General features: G+C 36.9%; 1 protein-coding gene across 1 annotated transcript in view; it reads right to left on the bottom strand.

Annotated features, from left to right (window-relative positions):
- Positions 1 to 27,774, bottom strand: part of LOC106065717 (bone morphogenetic protein 2-like) — a 65,771-nt gene that overhangs the window by 17,670 nt on the left and 20,327 nt on the right. The window contains exon 3 of the mRNA XM_056020356.1: positions 2,037 to 2,185. Coding sequence (XP_055876331.1) covers positions 2,037 to 2,185 — 149 coding nt within the window. The remainder of the gene's footprint in view (positions 1 to 2,036; positions 2,186 to 27,774) is intronic.

Raw genomic sequence — 27,774 nt, 5'->3', positions numbered from 1 at the left:
ATTATATATTTCTTATGCTCCTAATAATTGTATTGATTGTATTGTCTGTTGATACTGTTGTTCCAATGATTCTAGTGTTCAACAGAGTTTTCTAATAATTCAATTGCGTTCATTCTTCCATTAATTATATTGGTTTAATTGGTTTATTGTTTCTATTGTTCTGTTAATTCTATTGTTCTACTGCACACTTCCCATGCCTTTTTTTCATTTTTCCCAGCATGCTGTTGTTTGGAAGGAAAAGGAGCAGACGTCATTGTTACGATGCAAAACGATTTTTAAAAAGTTTAGAAGTGAACGTGATTACATTCTTTGTCTGTTCTGACTACGAACTGTTTTGCTAGAGCTAGATCTAGATATTAACATTGCAATCTAGAACAATGGAAACAAAGGTCAATTTGTATTGTCCCTAGCAGGACACAGCGGCTACGCCCCATAGTTTTGTTTCCCAGGCTTTATATAGTTTGTTGTGGCCCGTAGCTTTCCTCCTTATCTATCTCTCACAAAAGAATTAGACTCGAAGTCAAGATCATAGACTTATATATTATATCTAGACTGGAAACCAGAAATAAATTCTTATCCGCGACTGATCGATTCACAGACCTATATATATATAGATTTTTATGTACGTAAACTTTTTTTTCAGGCTCTAAGGGGAGTCGCCCCAATCAATCTTTTCTGTCTTTAGTTTTCAAAGTTTAGAAATAATGCAAAATCATTTCCAGGATATTCACACAAATATATGAAACGAAGCCATTTCCTGTTTTTTTTCCATTGAGATAATGTTTCAAAAATCCTAGATGGAAATAATTCATGTTGATTTAAATCATCTTATGTACATTCAAATAGATTGATTACCTAGATCTTTCTAGATTATGTATCTAAAAATTGCAAAATAATAATTATGAGACGAGAGCACTCTTATTTTTTATGTTGAATTACTAGATCTAGATCTAAAAATTAAATTATATGTTACATAGGTTAGGGTTGAAAAAAAACAGCTTTACTTCTTTTAACTACTTTACAAAACATTCATTCATTTGAATTTCATTCTTTTTTTCTCTTAGCTCCCAGACTTTGTGTATTGATGTTTACTTCCGGCCCAATTTCTCACATTTTGAGCAAACTTAAGATTGAGTTTGGGTAAAGGTTTGGTATTGAGTCAAAGGTGGTTCGTAGAACACCTTTAATTAAACGGATCTTAAAATGGATGATAAAGGCCGCCATTGAATCCATCCGAAAGTTTTAATAATAATAATGTTTTTGGTTCAAACAACATCCACACCAGTTCAAGGAAGATGATAGTCAAAAGTGAATATCGTTTTGCAAACAAACAAAAATTTTTGTTTTCTTTTAAATTAAAACACGTAGACTTAAGATGATTTATTGTCATGGTGTATGTGTGTGTGCTTGTGTGTGTGTGTGTTTCTGATTCAATCATAAGTAGATCTATGGCGGATACTTTGTTTCTATAAGCTCAATAGATTCTGATGTGGTCACGAGTAAGTCCATAGCAGTTATAGACAGGGGCAAGAAATTGACGTGATGGAACTGGCTTCAGACGAGTGACCAAAGAGTTATAGCTTAAAATTGTTAAAGATACCATTATTTCACTGGGGATTCTACAGACATATACATATATAGGTTGAAAACTGGGTATAAATTATTATTGAAAGTTACATTAAATTTTTTTTCTGTTTAAAAATAAGAATTGTAATGTTTAATTCAAGTTCGGCATTAAGAAATGAATACGCCTTTAGTTTAGTTGTACCAGCGGTGTGAGGCTACAACACAATGTCCTTGTATTAACACTTCTATTCAAGAGTTTCATTATATTAATTAAGTTAATAATCAGATGAGAAATATAAACTACGTTATTAAAATAAAAATTACAATAAATAAGGACAATGATAAATAAATGTAAATCTAAGGTATATTAAACTATTAAACTCTTATAAATTACAGACTTTGTCCTTATTACGTTAGCCATAGTAAAACAGTTGTTTGAAATAGACGAGTCTAAGGGAGAATGTACTTACTAGAATATGGTGTGATATCCTCTGGTCATGGAATGAAGTGGGCGATGGGCCTGGCCTCATTTTAAAAATACGAAACTCAGCTTGTAGAATGGTCTCCCCTTTATCCAAATAGGAGATATTGTAGAGGAACTGCATTCTGTGTATAGAGTCTGGACATAGACAAAAACATATGCTCATCAATATGTATCTTATATTATAGAGTCTGGACATAAAAACATATGCTCATCAATATGTATCTTATAGAGTCTGGACATAAAAACATATCGTCATCAATATGTATCTTATAGAGTCTGGACATAGACAAAAACATATGCTCATCAATATGTATCTTATAGAGTCTGGACATAAAAACATATCCTCATCAATATGTATCTTATAGAGTCTGGACATAAAAACATATCCTTATCAATATGTATCTTATAGAGTCTGGACATAAAAACATATCCTCATCAATATGTATCTTATAGAGTCTGGACATAAAAACATATCCTCATCAATATGTATCTTATAGAGTGTGGACATAAAAACATATCCTCATCAATATGTATCTAATAGAGTCTGGACATAAAAACATATCCTCATCAATATGTATCTAATAGAGTCTGGACATAAAAACATATCCTCATCAATATGTATCTTATAGAGTCTGGACATAAAAACATATCCTCATCAATATGTATCTAATAGAGTCTGGACATAAAAACATATCCTCATCAATATGTATCTTATAGAGTCTGGACATAAAAACATATCCTCATCAATATGTATCTTATAGAGTCTGGACATAAAAACATATCCTCATCAATATGTATCTTATAGAGTCTGGACATAAAAACATATCCTCATCGATATGTATCTAATAGAGTCTGGACATAAAAACATATCCTCATCGATATGTATCTTATAGAGTCTGGACATAAAAACATATCCTCATCAATATGTATCTAATAGAGTCTGGACATAAAAACATATCCTCATCAATATGTATCTTATAGAGTCTGGACATAAAAACATATCCTCATCAATATGTATCTTATAGAGTCTGGACATAAAAACATATCCTCATCAATATGTATCTTATAGAGTCTGGACATAAAAACATATCCTCATCAATATGTATCTTATAGAGTCTGGACATAAAAACATATCCTCATCAATATGTATCTAATAGAGTCTGGGCATAAAAACATATCCTAATCAATATGTATCTTATAGAGTCTGGACATAAAAACATATCCTCATCAATATGTATCTTATAGAGTCTGGACATAAAAACATATCCTCATCAATATGTATCTAATAGAGTCTGGACATAAAAACATATCCTCATCAATATGTATCTTATAGAGTCTGGACATAAAAACATATCCTCATCAATATGTATCTTATAGAGTCTGGACATAAAAACATATCCTCATCAATATGTATCTTATAGAGTCTGGACATAAAAACATATCCTCATCAATATGTATCTTATAGAGTCTGGACATAAAAACATATCCTCATCAATATGTATCTAATAGAGTCTGGACATAAAAACATATCCTCATCAATATGTATCTAATAGAGTCTGGACATAAAAACATATCCTCATCAATATGTATCTTATAGAGTCTGGACATAAAAACATATCCTCATCAATATGTATCTTATAGAGTCTGGACATAAAAACATATCCTCATCAATATGTATTTTATAGAGTCTGGACATAAAAACATATCCTCATCAATATGTATCTAATAGAGTCTGGACATAAAAACATATCCTCATCAATATGTATCTTATAGAGTCTGGACATAAAAACATATCCTCATCAATATGTATCTTATAGAGTCTGGACATAAAAACATATCCTCATCGATATGTATCTAATAGAGTCTGGACATAAAAACATATCCTCATCGATATGTATCTTATAGAGTCTGGACATAAAAACATATCCTCATCAATATGTATCTTATAGAGTCTGGACATAAAAACATCAATATGTATCTTATAGAGTCTGGACATAAAAACATATCCTCATCAATATGTATCTTATAGAGTCTGGACATAAAAACATGTCCTCATCAATATGTATCTAATAGAGTCTGGACATAAAAACATATCCTAATCAATATGTATCTTATAGAGTCTGGACATAAAAACATATCCTCATCAAGGCGACTGTTATTTTGTGTTTATGATGTCATGTAAATAAACACAGTTCCTTGGATTTTTTACATCATTTATAATGTCTCAATCCATATTTACCCAAAAAAAAAATTTTTTTATTGAAGCTATTCCGTTAAGCTATTTTTAGCGCGACCGAAAGAGCAAAAGCCATTGTTAGCTTTGTCTGGTATGTCTGTATTGTATGTCCGTCCATCCTTTGTCGTATTTAGATTTTAAAAACTAGGTAGATATTTGTCACAGCTCATTAGGACATGTGTATGTGCCGAGAGCACGAGTAAAACCTCTAAACTCTAGAGACGTTTTGGTGGCCAGTCGTTTCTGAAGTCTAGTAGAGACAGGATGTAGTTTATGATTCATTGTTTTCAGCCGACTTAATATGATTTTCTGTATTGGATATTCATCTCATCTCATTTCTGCCTGTGGTCCCTTCTGTGGCATAGGCCACCAACCAGCTTCCTCAGGCATCTCGGGTCTGGACGAGTCTCTCCAACTGTCCCCGCGCCTTGCCCATCTGCTTGGCATCTGTTTCCAGATCGCGGCGTCATGTATTCCTGGGCCAGCCCCTATTCCTCTTTCCTTGGGAGTTCCAGGTTAGGGTTTACCTTGTTATATTGGATGCAGGCTTGCGAAGGGTGTGACCTATTCATCTCCAGCGTCTCTGAAGGATATCTACTTCAATGGGCTGCTGCTTTGTTCTTTGCCACAGTTCCTCATTCGAGATTTTGTCTGGCCAGCGGATCATAAATATCTTTCTCAGGCAGGTATTGATGAATACCTGGATTTTTTTCATGCTGGTGATGGTGGTTCTCCAGGTCTCTGCTCCATAAAGCAGTATTGGTTTAACAATGGCGTTTAAGAGTCTAATCTTGGTGGAGGTGCTTATTTCCCTAGATCCCCAGGTGTTCTTCAGCTGATGGAAGGCTGCTCGAGCTTTACCAATGCGGGTTCTGACATCTGCATCTGTTCCTCCATGGTGGTCTATGATACTGCCGAGATAGGTGAAGCTTTCCACCTCTTCCAGCGCCTCACCTTGCACTGTAATGGGTGTATTGTTGGATGCCTTTATCTTGGATATTATTCATGATAAATGCATGTTGTAATTATGTGCAACTTTGTTACTAGTAACTTATGGCTGAAATAATCAACTCCAATCGGAAGTAATAAATATTGTCTGCTAACTCACGTGTTAACCAGTGTATTTTAATCTTTTCTGTGATCTTAATGCGACACAAGCTGCACATTGTTAAAGCACACAAAACTGCACACGTCCAGAACCCAAGGTAACATCGAGAAATACACGAGTTCATATAAACGTTACACTATATATGTCTATGGTTACAATATTGAAAAGCAGATGTCATGAGATTTCTCGGCTAACAAAGCTCTGGTACAACAGCAACGTTTTATTCAATGAAAGGCAATTTTTTTTTATTTTTTAATTTCACATATGTATCTAGATGTTATTTAGAGTTTGATAAGTGAAACATAACAAGTTGTACGATATCTGCGGACAGCAACGAGCAAACTTTTGGTAAAAGAAATCAAATGAATAACATTGATCATTTCATTTTGTTTACTATAGACACGATCGTCCCAGAAAGGAGTCTTGGGAGGATATTATGATATGGCGCCCTACACCAAGAAAATGGTCATTTGAGTGAAAAATAAACTGGTACGCATGGCGAGCTAGCTCTGTAGGGAGACAGGGCAGCTCTGAAAACGAACTGCTGCTTTCCTTGTCCGTGTTATCAGAGAAGAGTGTTCTCAACACGGTGCCTCAGTGCGATGAGACTTACACGATATGGCGCAACAATAAAAATAGCAAATTATGTTAATCTTCCCTGCACGAGAATGTTGGATAGGTGTTATAACCCTCTAGCGCTGCCACTAGTCACGCCGCTGCTCTCTCGTACACTAAACGTCTTACGGCCACACCGTTCACCTGTCTGCAATTGACGACATTTCCTCCAGGTGTTGGCTACAGGATTGTGAAAAAAAAGGGGGTATGCGGAGGTGTTCGCGGCTCCTACCTGTGACATCAACATGCCGTGTCCCCATGGTACACCCCCGGGCCCAGCGAGCTTCATGTTACCCGTCTGTTTACCACGGCAGACGCGAAATGTCTGGAACCGCTTTTGTGTACACGGAGGCCTGGGAAACAAGTTTCTAGCCAAAACACAGGTGTCTGCCAGGTGGTAGTGGTATGAGTACAATAATAGCAAGTTGTATTCAGTAGACATGTGAACTGTCCTAGCAGTGGGGGAGAGGAGGGGGCAGAGGTTAGATCACCTAATGTCACTATAGAATGAATACAAATTAAAACCTGAAAAAAAAAGGGGGGGGGGGTAAGAAAAGACAAGTTTTATGAGCTTGAAAGAGAGACAGAATAAAAGTTTAGAAGAGAGAGAGTGAGAGGGGGGGGGGAAACAAGATATTGATAGTGACACGTTAGACTCAAACAGGGGAAATAACAGAGTGAAAATTAGTCAGAGAGAGAGAGAGAGAGTTATTAATATTGACTAATTATGCACAGAGAGAGATTGAGAAAAGTGAGAGAAAGAGAGAGAGAGAGAAAAGTGAGTGAAAGAGAGAGAGAGGGAGAGAAGAAGAAAAGTGGGAAGAGAACAGTTTGAACCTAATGACCTCTGTCTGCACGTGCATCGCGTATCGGTCAAGTTGACATGGATATATTTATTGTTATCAAATGTCATGTTTAGAGTTTTTTTGAATCCCACATTCTTTAACCTCCCATAATACACCTGTGCATCATTTTTTTTTGACAGCGTCTTGCAAACGCTTACATGCACCATACCTCCACCTCCCCAGTGAATTCATGCACACATGGCTGCCAGATTGATGAAAACAAGAGTCCTTTTGTTGATGATAAATGTAGGTGATGAGCAGTCAATGGTCTGTTACGTTTTGATCAGACCTAGGTGCACAAACCTAAATGGAGCTTCTGATTATTCAATATTACATCTTGATCTAGGAAAAGGATTTTGTTTCTCTGTCGGTTGGCTATACATTTAGAAATAGAGCCAAAGTCCTGTCATTGGATGTCCTTTTATAAGTTTTTATTCCTTTTACAGTTTTCAATTTTAAAACCAAAATCTTTGTCGAAAAAAAATATTCTTATAATAATCATCTGCTAATCACAGTGTAGTAAACTTTAAAAGGCATGACATATTGGGAAAGAAAAGATACAATAAGAATCACATTCAGAGAAAAACATATTATTTCATGTCTAAAGTGATGTTAACAAACATAATGTAGGCTCAAAGAGCTCTGATAACATAGCAAATATAAACACGAGAACTAAAATGACAAACTTATTTTTTAAAAAAGGTTATGAACAGATAGGTCGTAATGTTATTCTTGAATATAATAAAGCAGGTTGTGGGGAATGAGTTCTAAACCTTTGGTCCTTGCACTGAAAAAGGCCGCAGGCCGAAACTTTTGAGGGAGAAACTTGGCACGACCAGAAGCGTTGAGTCCATAGAGTGCAGGGCTCTCTTAGGGACATATGGAGTGATCAGTTCACTATGACACAAGGGCATTTCTTTGTTATAGTTGCAAGGATGACAAAGTATGTCCACCTTATCATTAATTTTCGCATTCACAGGAAGTCAATGGAGTGTACGCAGGAAAGCTGTAACAGAATCTCGTCTTGTTTTTCGTACAACTGTTCTTTCAGCAATGTTCTGAATTCGCTACAGATTAGCGATTTTGTCATCAGGTAGACCTTCTAGCACGGCATTGCAGTAGTCAAGGCGGGAAAGTAAAAAGTCACAGCTAGCTTTTTTTTTTTGTTGACTCTGTTGTCAAATATGGTCGGATCTGGCCTAATCTGTGCCGCTGCAGATAGAGAATCTTTCAGAGCAGATAGAGAACCTTGCAGAGCAGACTTATGTCTCCATTTGAGAAAGAAGCCATTGCGAGGACCCTGTAAAATCTGCAACACCGAGAAAAGCCCTCACCAAATGGAAGAGAGAATCATTCTGAGTTTGGATCATATCATTTTGAGGTGTTGTCCTTCAGTCTTTTGCTTCAGGATCAACAGGTCAAAGGATCCCTCACCCAGGAGATGCTTCTATATGACTATCCTGTACCACCGCCTTTATCAGAGGACTTGAACTTCAGATACAAGCCCTGGAACGGGAAGTAAGCCTTAGTTTTATCTAAAACACAATTTCCCTTAAGAGACAGGTGTCACCAACTATAGTAACCTACTTCGTTCATCTACTGAGGTCACTTGCTGTAGTAACCTACTTCGTTCATCTACTGAGGTCACTTGCTCTAGTCACTTACAAATGTTTTGTTTTACTTGTTAACCTATCCGTCGTCCACTCATGGCGTTTCCACTGCAGCACCTGAGATCAGAAAGTCTGGCCTCACTAAATAAGTAGTTTAGCGAATTGGTTGTAATTTATTTTTAGCCTACACATTCAAAATTTGATTGGTTGTTGATAAACTGAGTGGGTCAAAGTTGACCCAATAGGACATTATGCAGGGATGTGCCTATGTTTACCAAACTGAATTGTCCACCAAAAATTGGAAGACGTTTTTTTTTTAACCCTGCCATAGAGACCAGGGCTTGCTATAGGCTACAGACATTTAGACCAGGGCTTGCTATAGGCTACAGACATTTAGACCAGGGCTTGCTATAGGCTACAGACATTTTACTCAGTGAAACTCAACACACAAAAAGATGAAAATCGTTTGATCTAAATAAAAATAAAGAATCCTAAACCATAGATATAGTCTATATCTATATCGATATCTATATGTAGCCTATATCTATATGTAGTCTATATCTATACGGCTATCTATATGTAGTCTATATCTATACGGCTATCTATATGTAGTCTATATCTATATGGCTATCTATATGTAGTCTATATCTATACGGCTATCTATATGTAGTCTATATCTATACGGCTATCTATATGTAGTCTATATCTATACGGCTATCTATATGTAGTCTATATCTATACGGCTATGTATATGTAGTCTATATCTATATGGCTATCTATATGTAGTCTATATCTATACGGCTATCTATATGTAGTCTATATCTATACGGCTATCTATATGTAGTCTATATCTATACGGCTATCTATATGTAGTCTATATCTATATGGCTATCTATATGTAGCCTATATCTATACGGTTATCTATATGTAGCCTATATCTATATGTAGTCTATATCTATACGGCTATCTATATGTAGCCTATATCTATATGTAGTCTATATCTATACGGCTATCTATATGTAGCCTATATCTATATGTAGCCTATATCTATACGGCTATCTATATGTAGCCTATATCTATATGTAGTCTATATCTATACGGCTATCTATATGTAGTCTATATCTATACGGCTATCTATATGTAGTCTATATCTATACGGCTATCTATATGTAGTCTATATCTATATGGCTATCTATATGTAGTCTATATCTATACGGCTATCTATATGTAGTCTATATCTATACGGCTATCTATATGTAGCCTATATCTATATGTAGCCTATATCTATATGTAGTCTATATCTATACGCCTATCTATATGTAGCCTATATCTATATGTAGTCTATATCTATACGGCTATCTATATGTAGTCTATATCTATACGGCTATCTATATGTAGCCTATATCTATACGGCTATCTATATGTAGCCTATATCTATACGGCTATCTATATGTAGCCTATATCTATACGGCTATCTATATGTAGCCTATATCTATACGGCTATCTATATGTAGTCTATATCTATATGGCTATCTATATGTAGTCTATATCTATATGTAGCCTATATCTATACGGCTATCTATATGTAGCCTATATCTATATGTAGTCTATATCTATACGGCTATCTATATGTAGCCTATATCTATATGTAGTCTATATCTATACGGCTATCTATATGTAGTCTATATCTATACGGCTATCTATATGTAGTCTATATCTATACGGCTATCTATATGTAGTCTATATCTATACGGCTATCTATATGTAGTCTATATCTATACGGCTATCTATATGTAGCCTATATCTATACGGCTATCTATATGTAGCCTATATCTATATGTAGTCTATATCTATACGGCTATCTATATGTAGTCTATATCTATACGGCTATCTATATGTAGTCTATATCTATACGGCTATCTATATGTAGTCTATATCTATACGGCTATCTATATGTAGTCTATATCTATACGGCTATCTATATGTAGCCTATATCTATATGTAGCCTATATCTATATGTAGCCTATATCTATATGTAGTCTATATCTATACGGCTATCTATATGTAGCCTATATCTATATGTAGCCTATATCTATATGTAGTCTATATCTATATGTAGCCTATATCTATATGTAGTCTATATCTATATGTAGCCTATATCTATACGGCTATCTATATGTAGCCTATATCTATACGGCTATCTATATGTAGTCTATATCTATATGTAGCCTATATCTATATGTAGTCTATATCTATATGTAGCCTATATCTATATGTAGCCTATATCTATATGTAGCCTATATCTATATGTAGCCTATATCTATATGTAGTCTATATCTATATGTAGCCTATATCTATATGTAGCCTATATCTATAGGGCTATCTATATGTAGCCTATATCTATATGTAGCCTATATCTATATGTAGCCTATATCTATATGTAGCCTATATCTATATGTAGCCTATATCTATGCCTAATCTCTCATTCTTGACGACACAGGAGTCTTGTAATACGCCAATCATAAAACATTGTTGTACGCCCCACATCGTGACATCAGTGTACAAACTGTGCAGTGACTTCTTCTAGTTTTATTGATGTTTTATCTCCACATTCTTGTACTCAACTTTTCATAGCGACAAAACGAAACAATATTTCTAAACAGCGTAAACCCTAAAAGATGTACCGATACTTTTCGAGAAACGAAATTTGTCTTGGAACAGAGAAATTGAAGGACTGCAACATGTCGAGTCAGGAGAGGGATAACGACAATCTTGTTGGACAAAATGTATGTCCTTCTGTCGTACAGCTAGATCTATAACTTTAGATTAAACCAAGATATGGAAATACATTCTTTTAATTAGTACCTTTCAGCGGCTGCTCATTCATTTAACTAGTTGCAATATTTAATACTAATAATTATTAATAATAATAATAATTTAATTTATAGAGCACACTTAACAAGCATAATGTAGGCTCAAGCCGCTGTGATAACATTACAAACAGAAACACGAGAGCTAAATGACTCTGAATGAAACATTTTAGCCAGCAATGAAGCTCTGGGTTTCTTTTTTATTGTTTTAATACAAAGCATTAGGACAAAGTACTTGTGTAAATACAAAGCATTAGAACAAAGTACATGTGTAATTACAAAGCATTAGAACAAAGTACTTGTGTAAATACGAAGCATTAGAACAAAGTACTTGTGTAAATACAAAGCATTAGAACAAAGTACTTGTGTAAATACAAAGCATTAGAACAAAGTACTTGTGTAAATACACATGAATTATCTAGTCTATTAAAGGATACCTTCATATATATTAATGACTATGTATCATATTATAAAAACAAGTTATATAAACAAGTTAAATTTTTATAATACTTTTTAAAAAAACCTTGATAAAATCGAGTGAAATTGCATCAGTTATTTGGAATCAATCATGTCATTAATTTTAAATGACTTATAATGTAACCCTAATGTTTGTTTGTTATTTACATCCTAGTCCAAACGTCCCGTAGGACAATGGGGGGGGGGGGGAGGCAGAAGGTAGAGTATGAACCCGGGACCATTGAGAAGTCCGAAGACAATCCAGCACACATACCACACGACCAGGCCACCTTAATATACAATACCATATAGTGTTGTTATGCAAAAAAAGGAAAAAAAACACCAGCATTTATTCGTTTATTTGTTAGTGAACCTTCTCGTTTTGAATGTGATTCCAGAGCAGTATTAGAATTGTTCAAGTCAGTGTTTGTATTTTGTAATTGATCATTTGGTGTTGAGCTAGGCAGACTGATGGACTCTCCTGGACGTTTATACGTCTGCTGTCTTGCATGCTGACTAATGTCCCCAATCGCGCTTTGATATAAGCGAGGTAAAAAAAAAGTTTCTGGAGTCTGGATTCGAACTCGAGAACTTGGGTGCAAGGGCCGATCCTGAAGTGTGACTGACAATCGAGGCACAAGTGGGTATATCTTTATTAGGCGTATTTATCGTAATATGATCTTCATGTTAAGTGAGACCTCTTGTAGTAGGTTTGTTTTGGTCAGCATAAGACAGCAACAGATCGATGGTTAAATGCTCAAAATTATCTCATTTTCAAGAACTTTTGGAATAATGTTTTACTTGAAACATTTTCTATTATGAATTAATAGGCCCATACTACATTGCGAATACAGCCAATTTGTTCCTTGAAAAGATAAGATACACAGATTTAGAATAAGGTTTTAAGGATCGCCGCCGAAAAAAAAAAATATTCGAAAAGTAATATTGAAAAATAAAAAAGCTCATTTGTAAGTGATACAGTTTGAGTTTTGAGTTTAGGCACATCGGCACAATTTAGACCATGTCGTGCCCACAATGTGTTCAATAGGCCTATTTGTAACTTCGTTTTGTTACAGTGTCGAATTTCAAAGCTCAAAACAAAAACATTTCGGAAGTGGGAGGAGAAATTGAGTGGACCAATGAGTGGACCAATGAGTGGACCAATGAGTGGACCAATGAGTGGACCAATGAGTGGACCAATGAGTGGACCAATTAGGATCTACTCTAAATTTTTTGCATTGTTAGGATTCAATTATAAATTGTGAGTTACACTCGCAAATTTAATTATACTGTAGAAAAATATCAGATTGAGTAAAGGTTGGAAAAAGGCGACTAGGAAAAAAATATTTGGGTTCAGAGCTAATTTTAATTGTTACTATTATACTGAAAAATTTCTAATGAGTTCTACATTTTCCAAAAAAAAAAATATTTCTTAAAATAATAATTATGATAAATTCATGTGCCATTACAGAAACTCTGTCGCCATATTTGACTATTCTGTTTTAAAACGTCATGTTTTCGTCTGGAAAGGGGAGGGGGCGGTAAAGTGAAAACGATAAATCGAGTAAGAGTCCTCGCTCCTTTTTATAATTTCTGCTAATGGTTGCATAGGAGGTTGGGCGACTAGATATAAGAATTTAGTTTATAGCATATATAAATTATATTAGTGACAAATTTTTAAATTTTTGAAATTTCTTAATTAAAAATGGTTTGTCCGATGGGCCCCTCCCACCTGGTACAACCTTTTTCATTTTATATTTACTTATGATAAAATTTGAGATTAGAGTGCGGTGCAACATAATATAGAAATGGTTTCAAAAGTTCAAATATCAATAGGTAGCTGATATATATAATATTAATTTTGCTCATAAACTATGATTTCTCCATAAAAATAGGACCGCCCTCTACATGTGGGGATCACAGGTCGCAGTTCCAAAGGCTTAGTATATGCTTGAGTTATTTCATGAAATCAGTTTTACCCAATACATCATTTCTTCTGTTGGGGGAGAGGGGAGAGAGAGCAGGGAGTGAGGAGTTTAGCCAGTGGATGGTTACTACCTGAAAAAGAGGTAGAAAAAAAACAAACTTGTAAGACAATCTACTTTTTTTTTTATTTATCCAATAATTTATCCAATAAGTTTTGGGAGAAAGTGGACTCATTAAATAGGCTATAGTTTAGGACAAAGTCATACCTTAATGAAGGGAGATTAGTATTCTTTGTGAATTTTATTAAATTATCTGTTTTAAAATCCAACTGTTCAAACTTCAATTACTATTTACATTTACACATTATTATTAAACCCGGTGAGGGTGAAAACTACGACACGCTCTCACAAAACAAACAAACAAACGACTCAAGAGACTCTCCAGTGTGAGTCCATCACTTCCCTGGTACCCTAGCCACCTCTGTGAACAATGTTTACATCAGCTATGCATTTGGATCCCCCCCCCCCAAAAAAAAAAAAAGCTTTACATATTTTCACCGCCACTGAAAGTGATACAGCACCCCCATTATGCCATCCATTAAGCTGGAGGGGCAGACCACCGCTGGCCATATCAAACTAAAATGTCGACTTGCTTGTCAGTCAAATATTGACTTTCTCCCACTGAAGACAAGGAGACAAGAAAGAAAAGCTAACAGTTGTGAAAACAGAAACAGAAAAGAAAAGGAACATAAAGTTAATTCTCCCTTGCTCTCTCTCTCTCTCTCTCTCTCTCTCTCTTTCTCTCACCAAACTTTCCAGGTGAAAAAAGAAGAGGGGGGGGGGTAGGTCAAAGCGATAAAGGTATACAGGAGTATCACATGTCAGGTTCATGAAGTGCTTGGGGATATTGTGAAACAGTCAGTGTTCAAATGGACCAATGACTAAACATTCTACAGAAGCCGAAGTTCATACTTTTCCGTTGATGTAATCATGTAGATCTACGTGTCTTTAGCAGAAAGGATTGATGATTGATTGGCCGAGACTGTTTCACAGGCTACAATCCTACGGAGATCATCAGACTACTTCCAATACACCTACAAGGGTGGATCTTTTCACGATTATATTATAGTCTGTGTCTTCACGAGTGTGTATAACTGATTATGTCAAATACTGGTATTATAGTCTGTGTCTTCACGAGTGTGTATAACTGATTATGTCAAATACTGGTATTATAGTCTGTGTCTTCACGAGTGTGTATAACTGATTATGTCAAATACTGGTATTATAGTCTGTGTCTTCACGAGTGTGTATAACTGATTATGTCAAATACTGGTATTATAGTCTGTGTCTTCACGAGTGTGTATAACTGATTATGTCAAATACTGGTATGAACCACATTGGTCAACATCCTTTTAAGTAATCATATAGCATTATTCTCTCTCTGTCTCTTCTCTCTCTCTCTCTCTCTCTCTCTCTGTCTCTCTCTAACTCTGTCTCTCTCTCTCTTATATATATATATATATATATATATATATATATATATATATATATATATATATATATTCGACTTATTGATTTAACTGATACGAAGAGAAGATTTATAAAAAGTTGGAGAACCGAAACATTGTCAAGTTGTTTCCTCCGTTGAAAAGATGTAGAGACTCTACTAGACCAGAAAACGTTCATGTTAATGGCTGTTGCTCAAGATGTTCTGTAAGAACTTATTTTGGACACAATCCTAAACGTTGTAACGGTGAATGTTTTGGTATTAAGGGATTTACATATTCATTATTGCATGTGAATATCTCATTTTTTGATAAGAACCTTTCAAGTGGAAAGTAATAAAGTAAGCTCGCTTTTTAAGTCTTATGTTTCAATCTTTTAGTAAAATCAAATAGTTTCATAATCATGTCATAAAGTACCCCCCCCAAAAAAAAAAAATACGTTTACGCGTTAGCCGTAGTTTGTTTGTTTTTGTTTTTTTTTAAACCTATTTAGATGACATAGAGTCTACCAGCCAACCTTCATGTAGAATCACAATATGTTACGTTAACCTACTCCGTTTTCTGGTTTGATATTGAAAGGTAATGTAAAGTCTAATTTGAACACTCCGCCCTGTTTTAAATTCAAAGCTTTCTTCCAGTAAGTGCTTAATTTATCAGCTCACTCATTTGACTTTATCTTCTAGTAAAATCAGATGAAAACATTAGTTCCATTTTTTTTGTGTCTCCTACATAAACAGGATTTAATTGAGTTCGGATGAAATGAAGGTTGTAGGCGACCAACAAATGCAACTTCTGTATACACTGGTGACTGGGAAGAAAATCTGAGCGAATGAACGAGTGCAGTTTTGACTTTTGAAAAACAGCATTTAGCAGATAGAGACATTGAAAGGGAGAAACATTTTCTAGACAAATAGTTGGACCAAAATGTTTTTCTGAAACATTTCCAGGTGTATTGTGCTCAAGGTCACATACTGTCGTGTACAGAAATCTTTAAGAAAATACAAACACATTATTAGAGACCACCCATTTTTTTAAACCTTGTTTAAAATATTTTTGAAAATTTGTAACAGAAATTTCTTTCATCAAAAATATTCAAAGCTTATATTTAGAAATTCATAAGTATTCCAAAAAGATAACTCTGTCTGAGTACATCTTTCTTGCCGATCCAAATAAAGGATAAAGGATGATGGCTGATCTTAAGGCTAGCTACCTCACATCAATAAACTATTGCTACAGAAACCGTGATTGAATCAAACCAACTAGAACTTGGCCAGAAAGGTTCCGGAGTCTGTGAAATGTACAAGTGAAAGCCTACGGGAAGCTAGCTCACACGACAGACCTTCTGACGACCAAGACCCCAACCATGATAGGGACATGGAATATCGGAATCCTTTATGAAACCGGCAGTCAACATTCGAAAGAGATTAAGGTCCTCAACACATTTTTTTTTTATTTTCATATATTTGGCACAGTTGCACACATATTGTTCAAGCTAATATTTTACATAAACCTATAGTCAGTTTTCACTATTGTGCAACTTTGGTTACATAAAGCATAAAAATAATCTAATCATGGACATAGAGGTATATTTTTTATAAACAATAGCTGTTTACCGTTTGTAACGGGGCTATCGATGTCATGGTCCCAAGTTTAAGTCCTGCTTCTCTTCACCCTATGTTGCCTAAACGTAAGTAGGGTTTATTTTTAAAAGGGCGTCAGACCGTACGAGTCACAACTTAGCGATGTAAAATTCTTTACATTACGTACAGTTTAGCCTCTAGCAGAGCAGAACTTTTTTTTCTGAAAGACTTGATTCGAAACAACCCATGAAGCAAACATTGTACGTGTCAACAAAAAATACTTTGAAGAAAGTTAGCAAGAAATTTCAACGATCAACCACACAATATAAAAATAATTTAAAAAAAACAAATAAAGCTTATAGAAGGAAAATAGACGCACAATTACGCCACATCTCTCAATACTGCAAGGCGTATCTCGTTTTCTCTGTATAAACACAATCAATTAAATTACTACCCATTGAGTAACTAATTATTTTTTTATTGATTCATCTATTGTCTTTGACAGTAAATAATGTACAAAGTTTGAACTTGATCCGAGATTAAGAAATGGGAGAAATAACGTGTACAAAACTGTTTACCATACAGAGTGAGTTAATTTAAACTTTGGTATTTTAAAAATGAAACTCAATGGTATTACTCACACACTGAGGTTTCCTTCTTCTAACTAATAAACTTACTGTGGATACCTAATACATACATGCACACACTCTTCCTAGGCCCTTCAGTTGTAGCCTTGCTGCCCTACTGCCTACATTATAACCAACACACACACACACAAATACAAACACCACAATTTTTAAATGAAACGTCTTTCCCTCAAAACACACATTTTTGGCTCTTGTATCTTATGGAACGGCAGACCCTACACAGACACAAACAAACAAAAATTACTCTTCTTAAGCCCTTGACCTCTAAAAGCGCACAACCATAACGCATGCCTGGATAGTTTGGCCCGAATCTTTATTATTATTATTATATCTTATATCTTATATAATACAGACGTTACTTCAAAAAAAAAAAGATGATTACGTCCTACGCGTCATGCATTTAGTCATGCATATTAACCAATGACTTAAATTCTGCCAAGTCACTGGTTTTCCTGGCTATCTCAGGCAACCCATTCCATGCTCTGATAGCACTAGGGAAGAAGGAGTATTTGTACAAATTTGACCTAGCATATGGGACGATCTATGTGCCTTTATCTTTGTGTCTTTCAGAGTATTTTATTAAATTTTGTTTTTGTATTTGAAGATTATGGTTCAGTGTTTTATGTATAATTGCTACTTTACTTTTGAGTCTTCTGTCCTGAAGGCTTTCTAAATTTAGTGATTTTACTAAAGGTGTTACTCTAGTCAAATGTGAATATTCGTTTGTTATGAATCTCACTGCTCTATTTTGTGTCTGTTCCAGTTTTTTAATGTTTTCTTGAGTTGAGGGGTCCCAAATGGAGGATGCATATTCTATTATTGGCCTAACCAAGGTTAAATAACATTTTAGTTTTATGTTCTTATTTGATTTATAGAAATTTTTTTTAATAAATCCTAATGCTTTGTTTGATTTTTTTGTAGTTTCATCAATATGTGGATTCCATGACAGTTTTTCATTTATTATAACACCTAGGTATTTTGCGTTTTTAGTCTGTGTTACTGGTTTGCCATGAATAAGATAAGTGGAATTAATTTGTTTTAGTTTTTTTGTTACTCTTAACAACTGACATTTTTCTGGGTGGAAAGACATGCTCCAATTTGATTCCCTTTTCTGTAATTCATGTAATTCTATTTGTAAATATCAGTGTCTTGTGTTGTTTTTATTGTTATATATATTATGCAATCGTCTGCAAATAATCTGACTTTTGTTCCTGAAGTAATGCAATTTGGTAAATCATTTATGTAAATTAAAAATAGTAGTGGGCCCAAGACTGTTCCTTGAGGTACACCTGAGTTTACTGTTATCGGTGTTGATTTAGAGCCATTTATTATTACAGTTTGTTCTCTCCCTATCAGAAAATCTTTAATCCAATGATGCAGTGGACCATAAATGCCGAAATATTTTAATTTTTTAAGCAAACTATGGTGGTGAACTTTGTCAAAAGCCTTGGAAAAATTTAGTAAGATAGCATCTATTTGTTCACTATTATCTAAACCTTTTGAAAAATCATCAATTAGTCCTATTAGTTGTGTTTCACATGATCTATATTTCCTAAAGCCATGTTGGTATGGGGTGAGGACATTATGTTTGTCTAAGTTAGGCCAATAATAGAATATGCATCCTCTGTTTGGGACCCCTCAACTCAAGAAAACATTAAAAAACTGGAACAGACACAAAATAGAGCAGTGAGATTCATAACAAACGAATATTCACATTTGACTAGAATAACACCTTTAGTAAAATCACTAAATTTAGAAAGCCTTCAGGACAGAAGACTCAAAAGTAAAGTAGCAATTATACATAAAACACTGAACCATAATCTTCAAATACAAAAACAAAATTTAACAAGGTTACAAAAGACAGTTTGTGTGGAAACACAAGCTCAAAATCGGCCCCCGAAAAGGTCCATCCAGGCAGGCCTCAATATTTTCAGAAAGAACATGCAAATGAAATTATTCAAAGACAAATGAGAGATAAGAATGGAGAAAGAAGGTTAACAGATCTTGTGTAGTGCCCCAACGGTCCCTCAGTGGCCTACGATTAGCGAGGGTGTCATGTAGCCAGCACAACGACCAACCGCCTATACTTTTCCCCAACTAATGTCACGTACCCATTAGAGCTGAGTGGACTCAGAGGCGCCCAAAGATTCCAAAGTTGAAAATCCCAGTCTTCACCAGGATTTGAACCCGGACCCCCAGTTCGGAAGCCAAGCGCTTTACCGCTCAGCCACCGCGCTTCCCTTGGCCTAACTGATGTCTTTTAATTGATCCAATTGTTTTGAAAAGGCTCAATCTCTTATTCAAATCCTCAAAAAAAAAAAAAAAAAAAAAAAAAAAAAAAAAATTCCGCAATAAAAAAAATGTTCATAAAAATAAAGTTTATAAGATTACTATTCATTTTAAATTAGGTCTAACTTATAATGCATACTAATTAGCTTTTTCTCTTTAAAAAACTGCTTGCATCATGGGCGTAGCCAGGATTTTTTTTCGGGGAGGGTTTTGGGGGGAGGATTCCCCCCCGACACCCTCCCCCCAGGCGGAAAAAAATTTATATATATATATAATATATATATATATATATATATATATATATATATATATATGATTGTGTGTGTGTACATAATTAATCTTTTTTCGGAAGACGTTTATTGTTCATTGTAGACTCCCCGCCCTTGCAAGCAAGAGGGTCTGAGGGAGTTCGCCGCGCTGCCCCAGCGCGGGGAGAAGCCCCGCCGCCGGGCACTATTTCTGGTATTGAAAGCCAACTAAATGCATATTCTGAGGTATCTACAGTGCATTATCTTGCTATTAAAAAGTTTTATTTTAAAAACCTAATGTGCTATTCTTACTGACTTAGACCCTCACGCTCCGTTTGGCGCATTTTCCGGCAAGCTGTTTCCGCAACTCTTATTTTGCGTAATTTATTTTGTGTGAGAACATGTCCCGCAAAACCTCATGCGACGCTCTGTCACAACCTTACTAAGGATTCGACTTCCAGTTCGGCATATGATTTCTTTGATTTAGACCCGATCTCTATGACTGACTCCTAAAATCTGTCTTGTCCATCTTTGTTGAGATACATTTAATGATTTTCAATTTCGGCAGAAGACTATTCACACTTTATTAATGGAGCCCAAGCCACTGGTAGAAATTTGTAACCTTTCTTGACTACGCTCTTGGAATTACATGCCTGTATTTCGCTTTAAATTTTATATCGAAAAGGAAAGTTTTTTCGTCAAATCATCTGTTGAGGGGTTTTAAACTAAGAAATCTCTGGAGTTTTTTTTTTGTTTTGTTTTTAATTCAAATCCCCATTTAGCTACGATCATAGAATTTGGTGACTGTAGTTTGCTTTAAAATAATATTGAAGAGAGAGGTTTTCAACTCTAAACGCTCTGTAGGGGAATTTTAAACTCAAAACCATCTGGAGGGGTTTTAAACTTTAAAGAAAAAGCCATCTGGAGGAGGGGGATTTACACTCAAAACCCCTTTGGCTACGCTCATAGATTTTATAGTGTGTAATTTGCTTTTTTTTATATTGAAGAGGTACTTTTTAGCTTCAAACCCCTACTGGAGGGGGGGGGTGAAACTCAAAACCCCTTTGGCTACGCTCATAGAATTTTGAGTGTGTAATTTGCTTTTTTTATTTTGAAGATGAGGTTTATCGTAAATTTTGGAGGGGGTTTTAAAATCAAAATCTTCCTGAACTGTGCTGTTGGAATTTGGGGATTGTTGTTTCCTTTTTTTTTTGTTTTGTTTTATAGAAGAGGGGGATTTAATTGCAAAAACCTCTGGTAGGGGGTTTAAAATTCAAAACCCCCTGTTGGGGGTTTTAAACTCAAAGCCCCCTGGTAGAGGGATTTGTATTTCAAAACCCCCTGATAGGGGTTTTTTAAATCTCAAAACCCCCTGGTAGGGGGATTTAAACTCAAAACCCCCTGGTAGAGGGTTTTTAAATCAAAACTGCTTCGGCTGTGCTGTGGAAAGTGATGATTTAGTATTAAAATCTCACCTAAAATAAACAAAATGAAAGCAAAAATCAGTCTGGGGGGGGGGGGGAATTCATTTCGGGGGGGGGGGGGGGGGGTTTGAACCCCAAGAACCCCCCCCCCCCCCCCTGGCTATGCCCATGGCTTGCATAACTGATTTTAAAAATTAGATTTTTCGCTTTCAGAAAAAAAAAAGTAGCCGTTGCATCAGAACTTTGAATGGTCTAAAATATTGTGATGTTGGATTTTCAATATCTTTTCTAGTTTACGAGATCTAAACGGGACGGACGGACAGACGGACAGACGGACAGACATTTCGCACAAAACTAATAGCGTCTTTTCCCCTTTCGGGGGCCGCTAATAAAATACTCTGAAAGACACAAAGATAAAGGCACATTCCTCGTCCCAAATGCTAGGACAAATTTGTACAAATACTCCTTCTTCCCTAGTGCTATTAGAGCATGGAATGGGTTGCCTGAGATAGCCAGGAAAACCAGTGACTTGGCAGAATTTAAGTCATTGGTTAATATGCATGACTAAATGCATGACGCGTAGGACGTAATCATCTTCTTTTTTGAAGTAACGTCTGTATTATATAAGATAAGATAAGTGGTTTATGATGTTGCTACATATTATGTGCTCTAGGAATTTACATGTGATGCTGGTAAGTGATACTGGTCTGTAGTTTATTGGGTCAGATTTTTCTCCTTTTTTAAATAGGGGGGTGGCATTAGCTTCTTTCCAGTCCTTTGGTACTCTGCCCTGGTTAAGCGATGCCTGAAAGAGTATTTTGAACACTGGGGCTAGCTCATTGCTTAGTTCTTTGAGTAATCTAGCTGGAATACCATCAGATTATTATGATTATTATTATTCAGTGCAACGGCCAGCATTACAATTTTTGGCTGGAACTAGCTGCTATGATTTTGGAACATTCATCGAGGACCCAAACCAAACACAAACCAAATGCTAGCTTGATATCCTCTCTCCCTTTGACCTCATCCACCCTAAACCCATATATATATATATATATATGTGTGTGTGTGTGTGTGTGTGTGTGTGTGTGTCTTTTTTTCCAGACATCCCTCCTAACCCTATTTCTTCATACAACCTGTTTTATTTAATACTTTTTCTAAGATATATTCTCTCTCTCTCTCTCTCTAGCTTCTCGGAGTTACTTTTGCAGTAGTCCATAGATCCTATCAACGTATTGTAATACCCCAGATGTTTCCACTGTACCAGGCTCTAATGTCGCTAAAACCGGCCCTGTCCATTCATCAGCTGACGGTACCTTCATACAAAACACTCCGTCCTCAAACAGCAGCATTGGCGAGGAAACACAAATGTTCTTTTTCACTGGGGCGCAATGGTTGCCCCCCTCTGTGGGGAGGGTGTGCAATAACAACAATTCATTAGATGGGGGGGGGGGAGGGGCTAACAAATCGGACTGTTTCAAGAACGGCCAGGTGTGACAACAGGTGTTTAGGGGAGATCATCAACGAGGGCGGCGACTAATGTTTGTGCGTGCCGTAACAGCCGCGAATTCAATACTCCCTTCTTTCCATTTCGCCACGGTGGGAAGGCAACTTTCATTGAATCCAAATGAACGCGATTCAAAACACTTGGACTGCAAATGTTTTTTTATTTTCTTGTTCATTCTCCCCAGGAACGATTGAAGAAGGTGCAAACTATCCTTGCTCCAAGTGATTTCAAGACATGAAACATGGAGCTAATGAGACGTTGAATACCTCCAGCTCTTCTATTGTTTCACCTTCTTAGCCCAGTCCGTGTGAACGTGGCTTCAAACTGTATTATGGAACTCACTTCTTGGCAGAGTGGAGAAATAGTTGGCATTGGAGAAAAAAAAAAACTCTTTTCAAATGCCTTTTTTTTTAATGTAACAAACTTAGGCCTAAATGCAGTTTCAGAAGTCTATTTTAAGATTTGTATGCCTTATTTTTTTTCCTTTTTTATCATCTTCTGTTTGAATTGTTGTACAATTCCTATTTACAGCTTGGAAATTTTTCATCGGGTCAAAAAACAAATAAAAATGTGTTCTTTTGAAAAAAAAAAAAAGAGAGAGAGAGAGAACTCCTTTTTGAAGCTGAGGACAATTTCGTAAGAGTGATTTTTTAAACTGTTAATAACTAATGAATGATACATTTGTTTTGAAATGGAACATTTTAACCCCACCCCAATTCCCACTCCCCACGATAAAAACATCCTGGTTAAGTGAATGTATAAATCATACATAAAACACTGAACCATAATCTTCAAATACAAAAACAAAATTTAATAAAATACTCTGAAAGACACAAAGATAAAGGCACATTCCTCGTCCCATATGCTAGGACAAATTTGTACAAATACTCCTTCTTCCCTAGTGCTATTAGAGCATGGAATGGGTTGCCTGAGCTAGCCAGGAAAACCAGTGACTTGGCAGAATTTAAGTCATTGGTTAATATGCATGACTAAATGCATGACGCGTAGGACGTAATCATCTTCTTTTTTGAAGTAACGTCTGTATTATATAAGATAAGAAGATAAGATCTACTATGAGGATATAAAGATCTTCTGCTAGGCCTAGAGAGCCAGATTGAGACCACGGTACGCAGGTTTCTGACCCGATGAAGAGTTTGCAACCTGAAAGGAGGAATCGTAACAAGAAAAGAAAAAAGATTATTCCCCTTTTTATAGAACTTATAGAGTATCGAACGATTATTTTGATCTTAATAACTAAAGAGTTTAATTTCTTTTAAAGAAGTAATTTTTTAACTTGCTCCATTACCCACCCAACCACGAAAAAAAAAAAAAACCTAATCCTGGTTAAGTGAATGTATAAATCTACTAGACTTTATATAATGATAGACCTCTGGACGTTTACTAATTTATTAAACTCTTAAATGCTGAAATACCGAAATTTATTTAAGATCAAAATTCTATAGTCCTTTATCAAAATATATTTTTTTTTTTTTACTCTCGACATTTTAAACAGTCAAACCAGAGTTTCCCGTTGTGGACTAATAGCTAGTTATTCTTTTCACAAACTGTCAAATATCTAAGGAAATCGTTTTGAAGAACCGTGTCTACCCAGAAAATGTCAGGTTTTGCACACCCAACCACCGGTGATGTTTTGCACACCCAACCACCAGTGATTTTTTGCACACCCAACCGCCCGTGATGTTTTGCACACCCAACCACCCGTGATGTTTTTGCAAACCCAACCACCAGTGATTTTTTGCACACCCAACCGCCCGTGATGTTTTGCACACCCAACCACCCGTGATGTTTTGCAAACCCAACCACCAATTATGTTTTGCACACCCAACCACCAGTGATTATTTGCACACCCAACCACCAGTGATTTTTTGCACACCCAACCGCCCGTGATGTTTTGCACACCCAATCGCCCGTGATGTTTTGCAAACCCAACCACCAGTGATGTTTTGCACACCCAACCACTTGTGATGTTTTGCCCACCCAACCACCCGTGATGTTTTGCACACCCAATCGCCCGTGATGTTTTGCAAACCCAACCACCAGTGATGTTTTGCACACCCAACCACCCGTGATGTTTTGCCCACCCAACCACCCGTGATGTTTTACACACCCAACCACCCGTGATGTTTTGCACACCCAATCGCCCGTGATGTTTTGCACACCCAACCACCAGTGATGTTTTGCACACCCAACCACCAGTGACGTTTTGCACACCCAACCACCAGTGATGTTTTGCCCACCCAACCACCAGTGATGTTTTGCACACCCAACCACTAGTGATGTTTTGCACACCCAACCACCAGTGATGTTTTGCACACCCAACCACCCGTGATGTTTTGTCCACCCAACCACCCGTGATGTTTTGCCCACACAGCCACCCGTGATGTTTTGCACACCCAACCACCAGTGATGTTTTGCGCACCCAACCACCCGTGATGTTTTGCACACCCAACCACCCGTGATGTTTTGCACACCCAACCACCCGTGATGTTTTGCACACCCAACCACCAGTGATGTTTTGCACACCCAACCACCCGTGATGTTTTGCACACCCAACCACCAGTGATGTTTTGCACACCCAACCACCAGTGATGTTTTGCACACCCAACCACCCGTGATGTTTTGCACACCCAACCACCTGTGATGTTTTGCCCACCCAACCACCCGTGATGTTTTACACACCCAACCACCCGTGATGTTTTGCACACCCAATCGCCCGTGAAGTTTTGCACACCCAACCACCAGTGATGTTTTGCACACCCAACCACCAGTGACGTTTTGCACACCCAACCACCAGTGATGTTTTGCCCACCCAACCACCAGTGATGTTTTGCCCATGAATGTGCTAGTTGAATAGTTTTTTTTTTATAAAAGTTCCCCTTTTAGACCTTGTGGTCTATAGGGCAGAGGATGTAAAGGTCATCTGTTTCTGTGGCCTAAGGTTAACGAGGGTGTCATGTGGCCAGCACAACGACCAACCAACTTTAATTTTCCCCAACTAATGTCAGGTATCCATTAGAGCTGGGTAGACTCAGAGGCGCCCAAAGATCCCGAAATTAAAAATCACCAGGGTTCGAACCCGGGACCCCCGGTTCGGAAATCAAGCGCTAACCCTGAATAGAGAATCATAAAAACAAAATACAAGTGTCATATGAAATGTTCCAGTTTTAAATACAGGTATGATCTAGAACACTCCAGTTTTTACATTTCAAAATCATTTAATTATGGACTGCTAAATTTCTTTTGCCTCCCCCCCCCCCCCACCCTACAAACTTTGCCCGAATCAACCACCACCCTCCGCAACTCCTTTGCATCTCCAGAAGCGCTGCTCTGTATCATGTGTGCAGAAATTGAGACTTTGCTGATTACGAAGGAGGAAGAGCTTCCAAGAACGTTCAGAGGAATGTACCAAGGTGAATGTATCCATTGTACACTTCATGACACTTGGGGAAGAGTACCAAGGTGAATGTATCCATTGTACACTTCATGACACTTGGGGAAGACTGCCAAGGTGAATGTATCCATTGTACACTTCATGACACTGGGGAAGAGTACCAAGGTGAATGTATCCATTGTACACTTCATGACACTTGGGGAAGAGTACCAAGGTGAATGTATCCATTGTACACTTCATGACACTGGGGAAGAGTACCAAGGTGAATGTATCCATTGTACACTTCATGACACTGGGGCAGAGTACCAAGGTGAATGTATCCATTGTACACTTCATGACACTGGGGCAGAGTACCAAGGTGAATCTATCCATTGTACACTTCATGACACTTGGGGAAGAGTACCAAGGTGAATGTATCCATTGTACACTTCATGACACTGGGGCAGAGTACCAAGGTGAATGTATCCATTGTACACTTCATGACACTGGGGCAGAGTACCAAGGTGAATGTATCCATTGTACACTTCATGACACTGGGGCAGTGTACCAAGGTGAATGTATCCATTGTACACTTCATGACACTGGGGCAGAGTACCAAGGTGAATGTATCCATTGTACACTTCATGACACTGGGGCAGAGTACCAAGGTGAATGTATCCATTGTACACTTCATGACACTGGCGCAGTGTACCAAGGTGAATGTATCCATTGTACACTTCATGACACTGGCGCAGTGTACCAAGGTGAATGTATCCATTGTACACTTCATGACACTGGGGCAGAGTACCAAGGTGAATGTATCCATTGTACACTTCATGACACTGGCGCAGAGTACCAAGGTGAATGCAAGTATCCATTGTACACTTCATGACACTGGGGAAGAGTACCAAGGTGAATGTATCCATTGTACACTTCATGACACTGGCGCAGAGTACCAAGGTGAATGCAGGTATCCATTGTACACTTCATGACACTGGCGCAGAGTACCAAGGTGAATGTATCCATTGTACACTTCATGACACTGGCGCAGAGTACCAAGGTGAATGTATCCATTGTACACTTCATGACACTGGCGCAGAGTACCAAGGTGAATGTATCCATTGTACACTTCATGACACTTGGGGAAGAGTACCAAGGTGAATGTATCCATTGTACACTTCATGACACTTGGGGAAGAGTACCAAGGTGAATGTATCCATTGTACACTTCATGACACTGGGGAAGAGTACCAAGGTGAATGTATCCATTGTACACTTCATGACACTGGGGCAGAGTACCAAGGTGAATGTATCCATTGTACACTTCATGACACTTGGGGAAGAGTACCAAGTTGAATTTATCCATTGTACACTTCATGACACTGGGGCAGAGTACCAAGGTGAATGTATCCATTGTACACTTCATGACACTGGGGCAGTGTACCAAGGTGAATGTATCCATTGTACAC

Source organism: Biomphalaria glabrata, chromosome 2 (genome assembly GCF_947242115.1).
Source record: "Biomphalaria glabrata chromosome 2, xgBioGlab47.1, whole genome shotgun sequence".
In the NCBI taxonomy this organism is placed as follows: domain Eukaryota; kingdom Metazoa; phylum Mollusca; class Gastropoda; family Planorbidae; genus Biomphalaria; species Biomphalaria glabrata.
The sequence above is the reverse complement of the archived record's forward strand: the minus strand, read 5'-3'. Positions and strand labels throughout refer to the sequence as shown.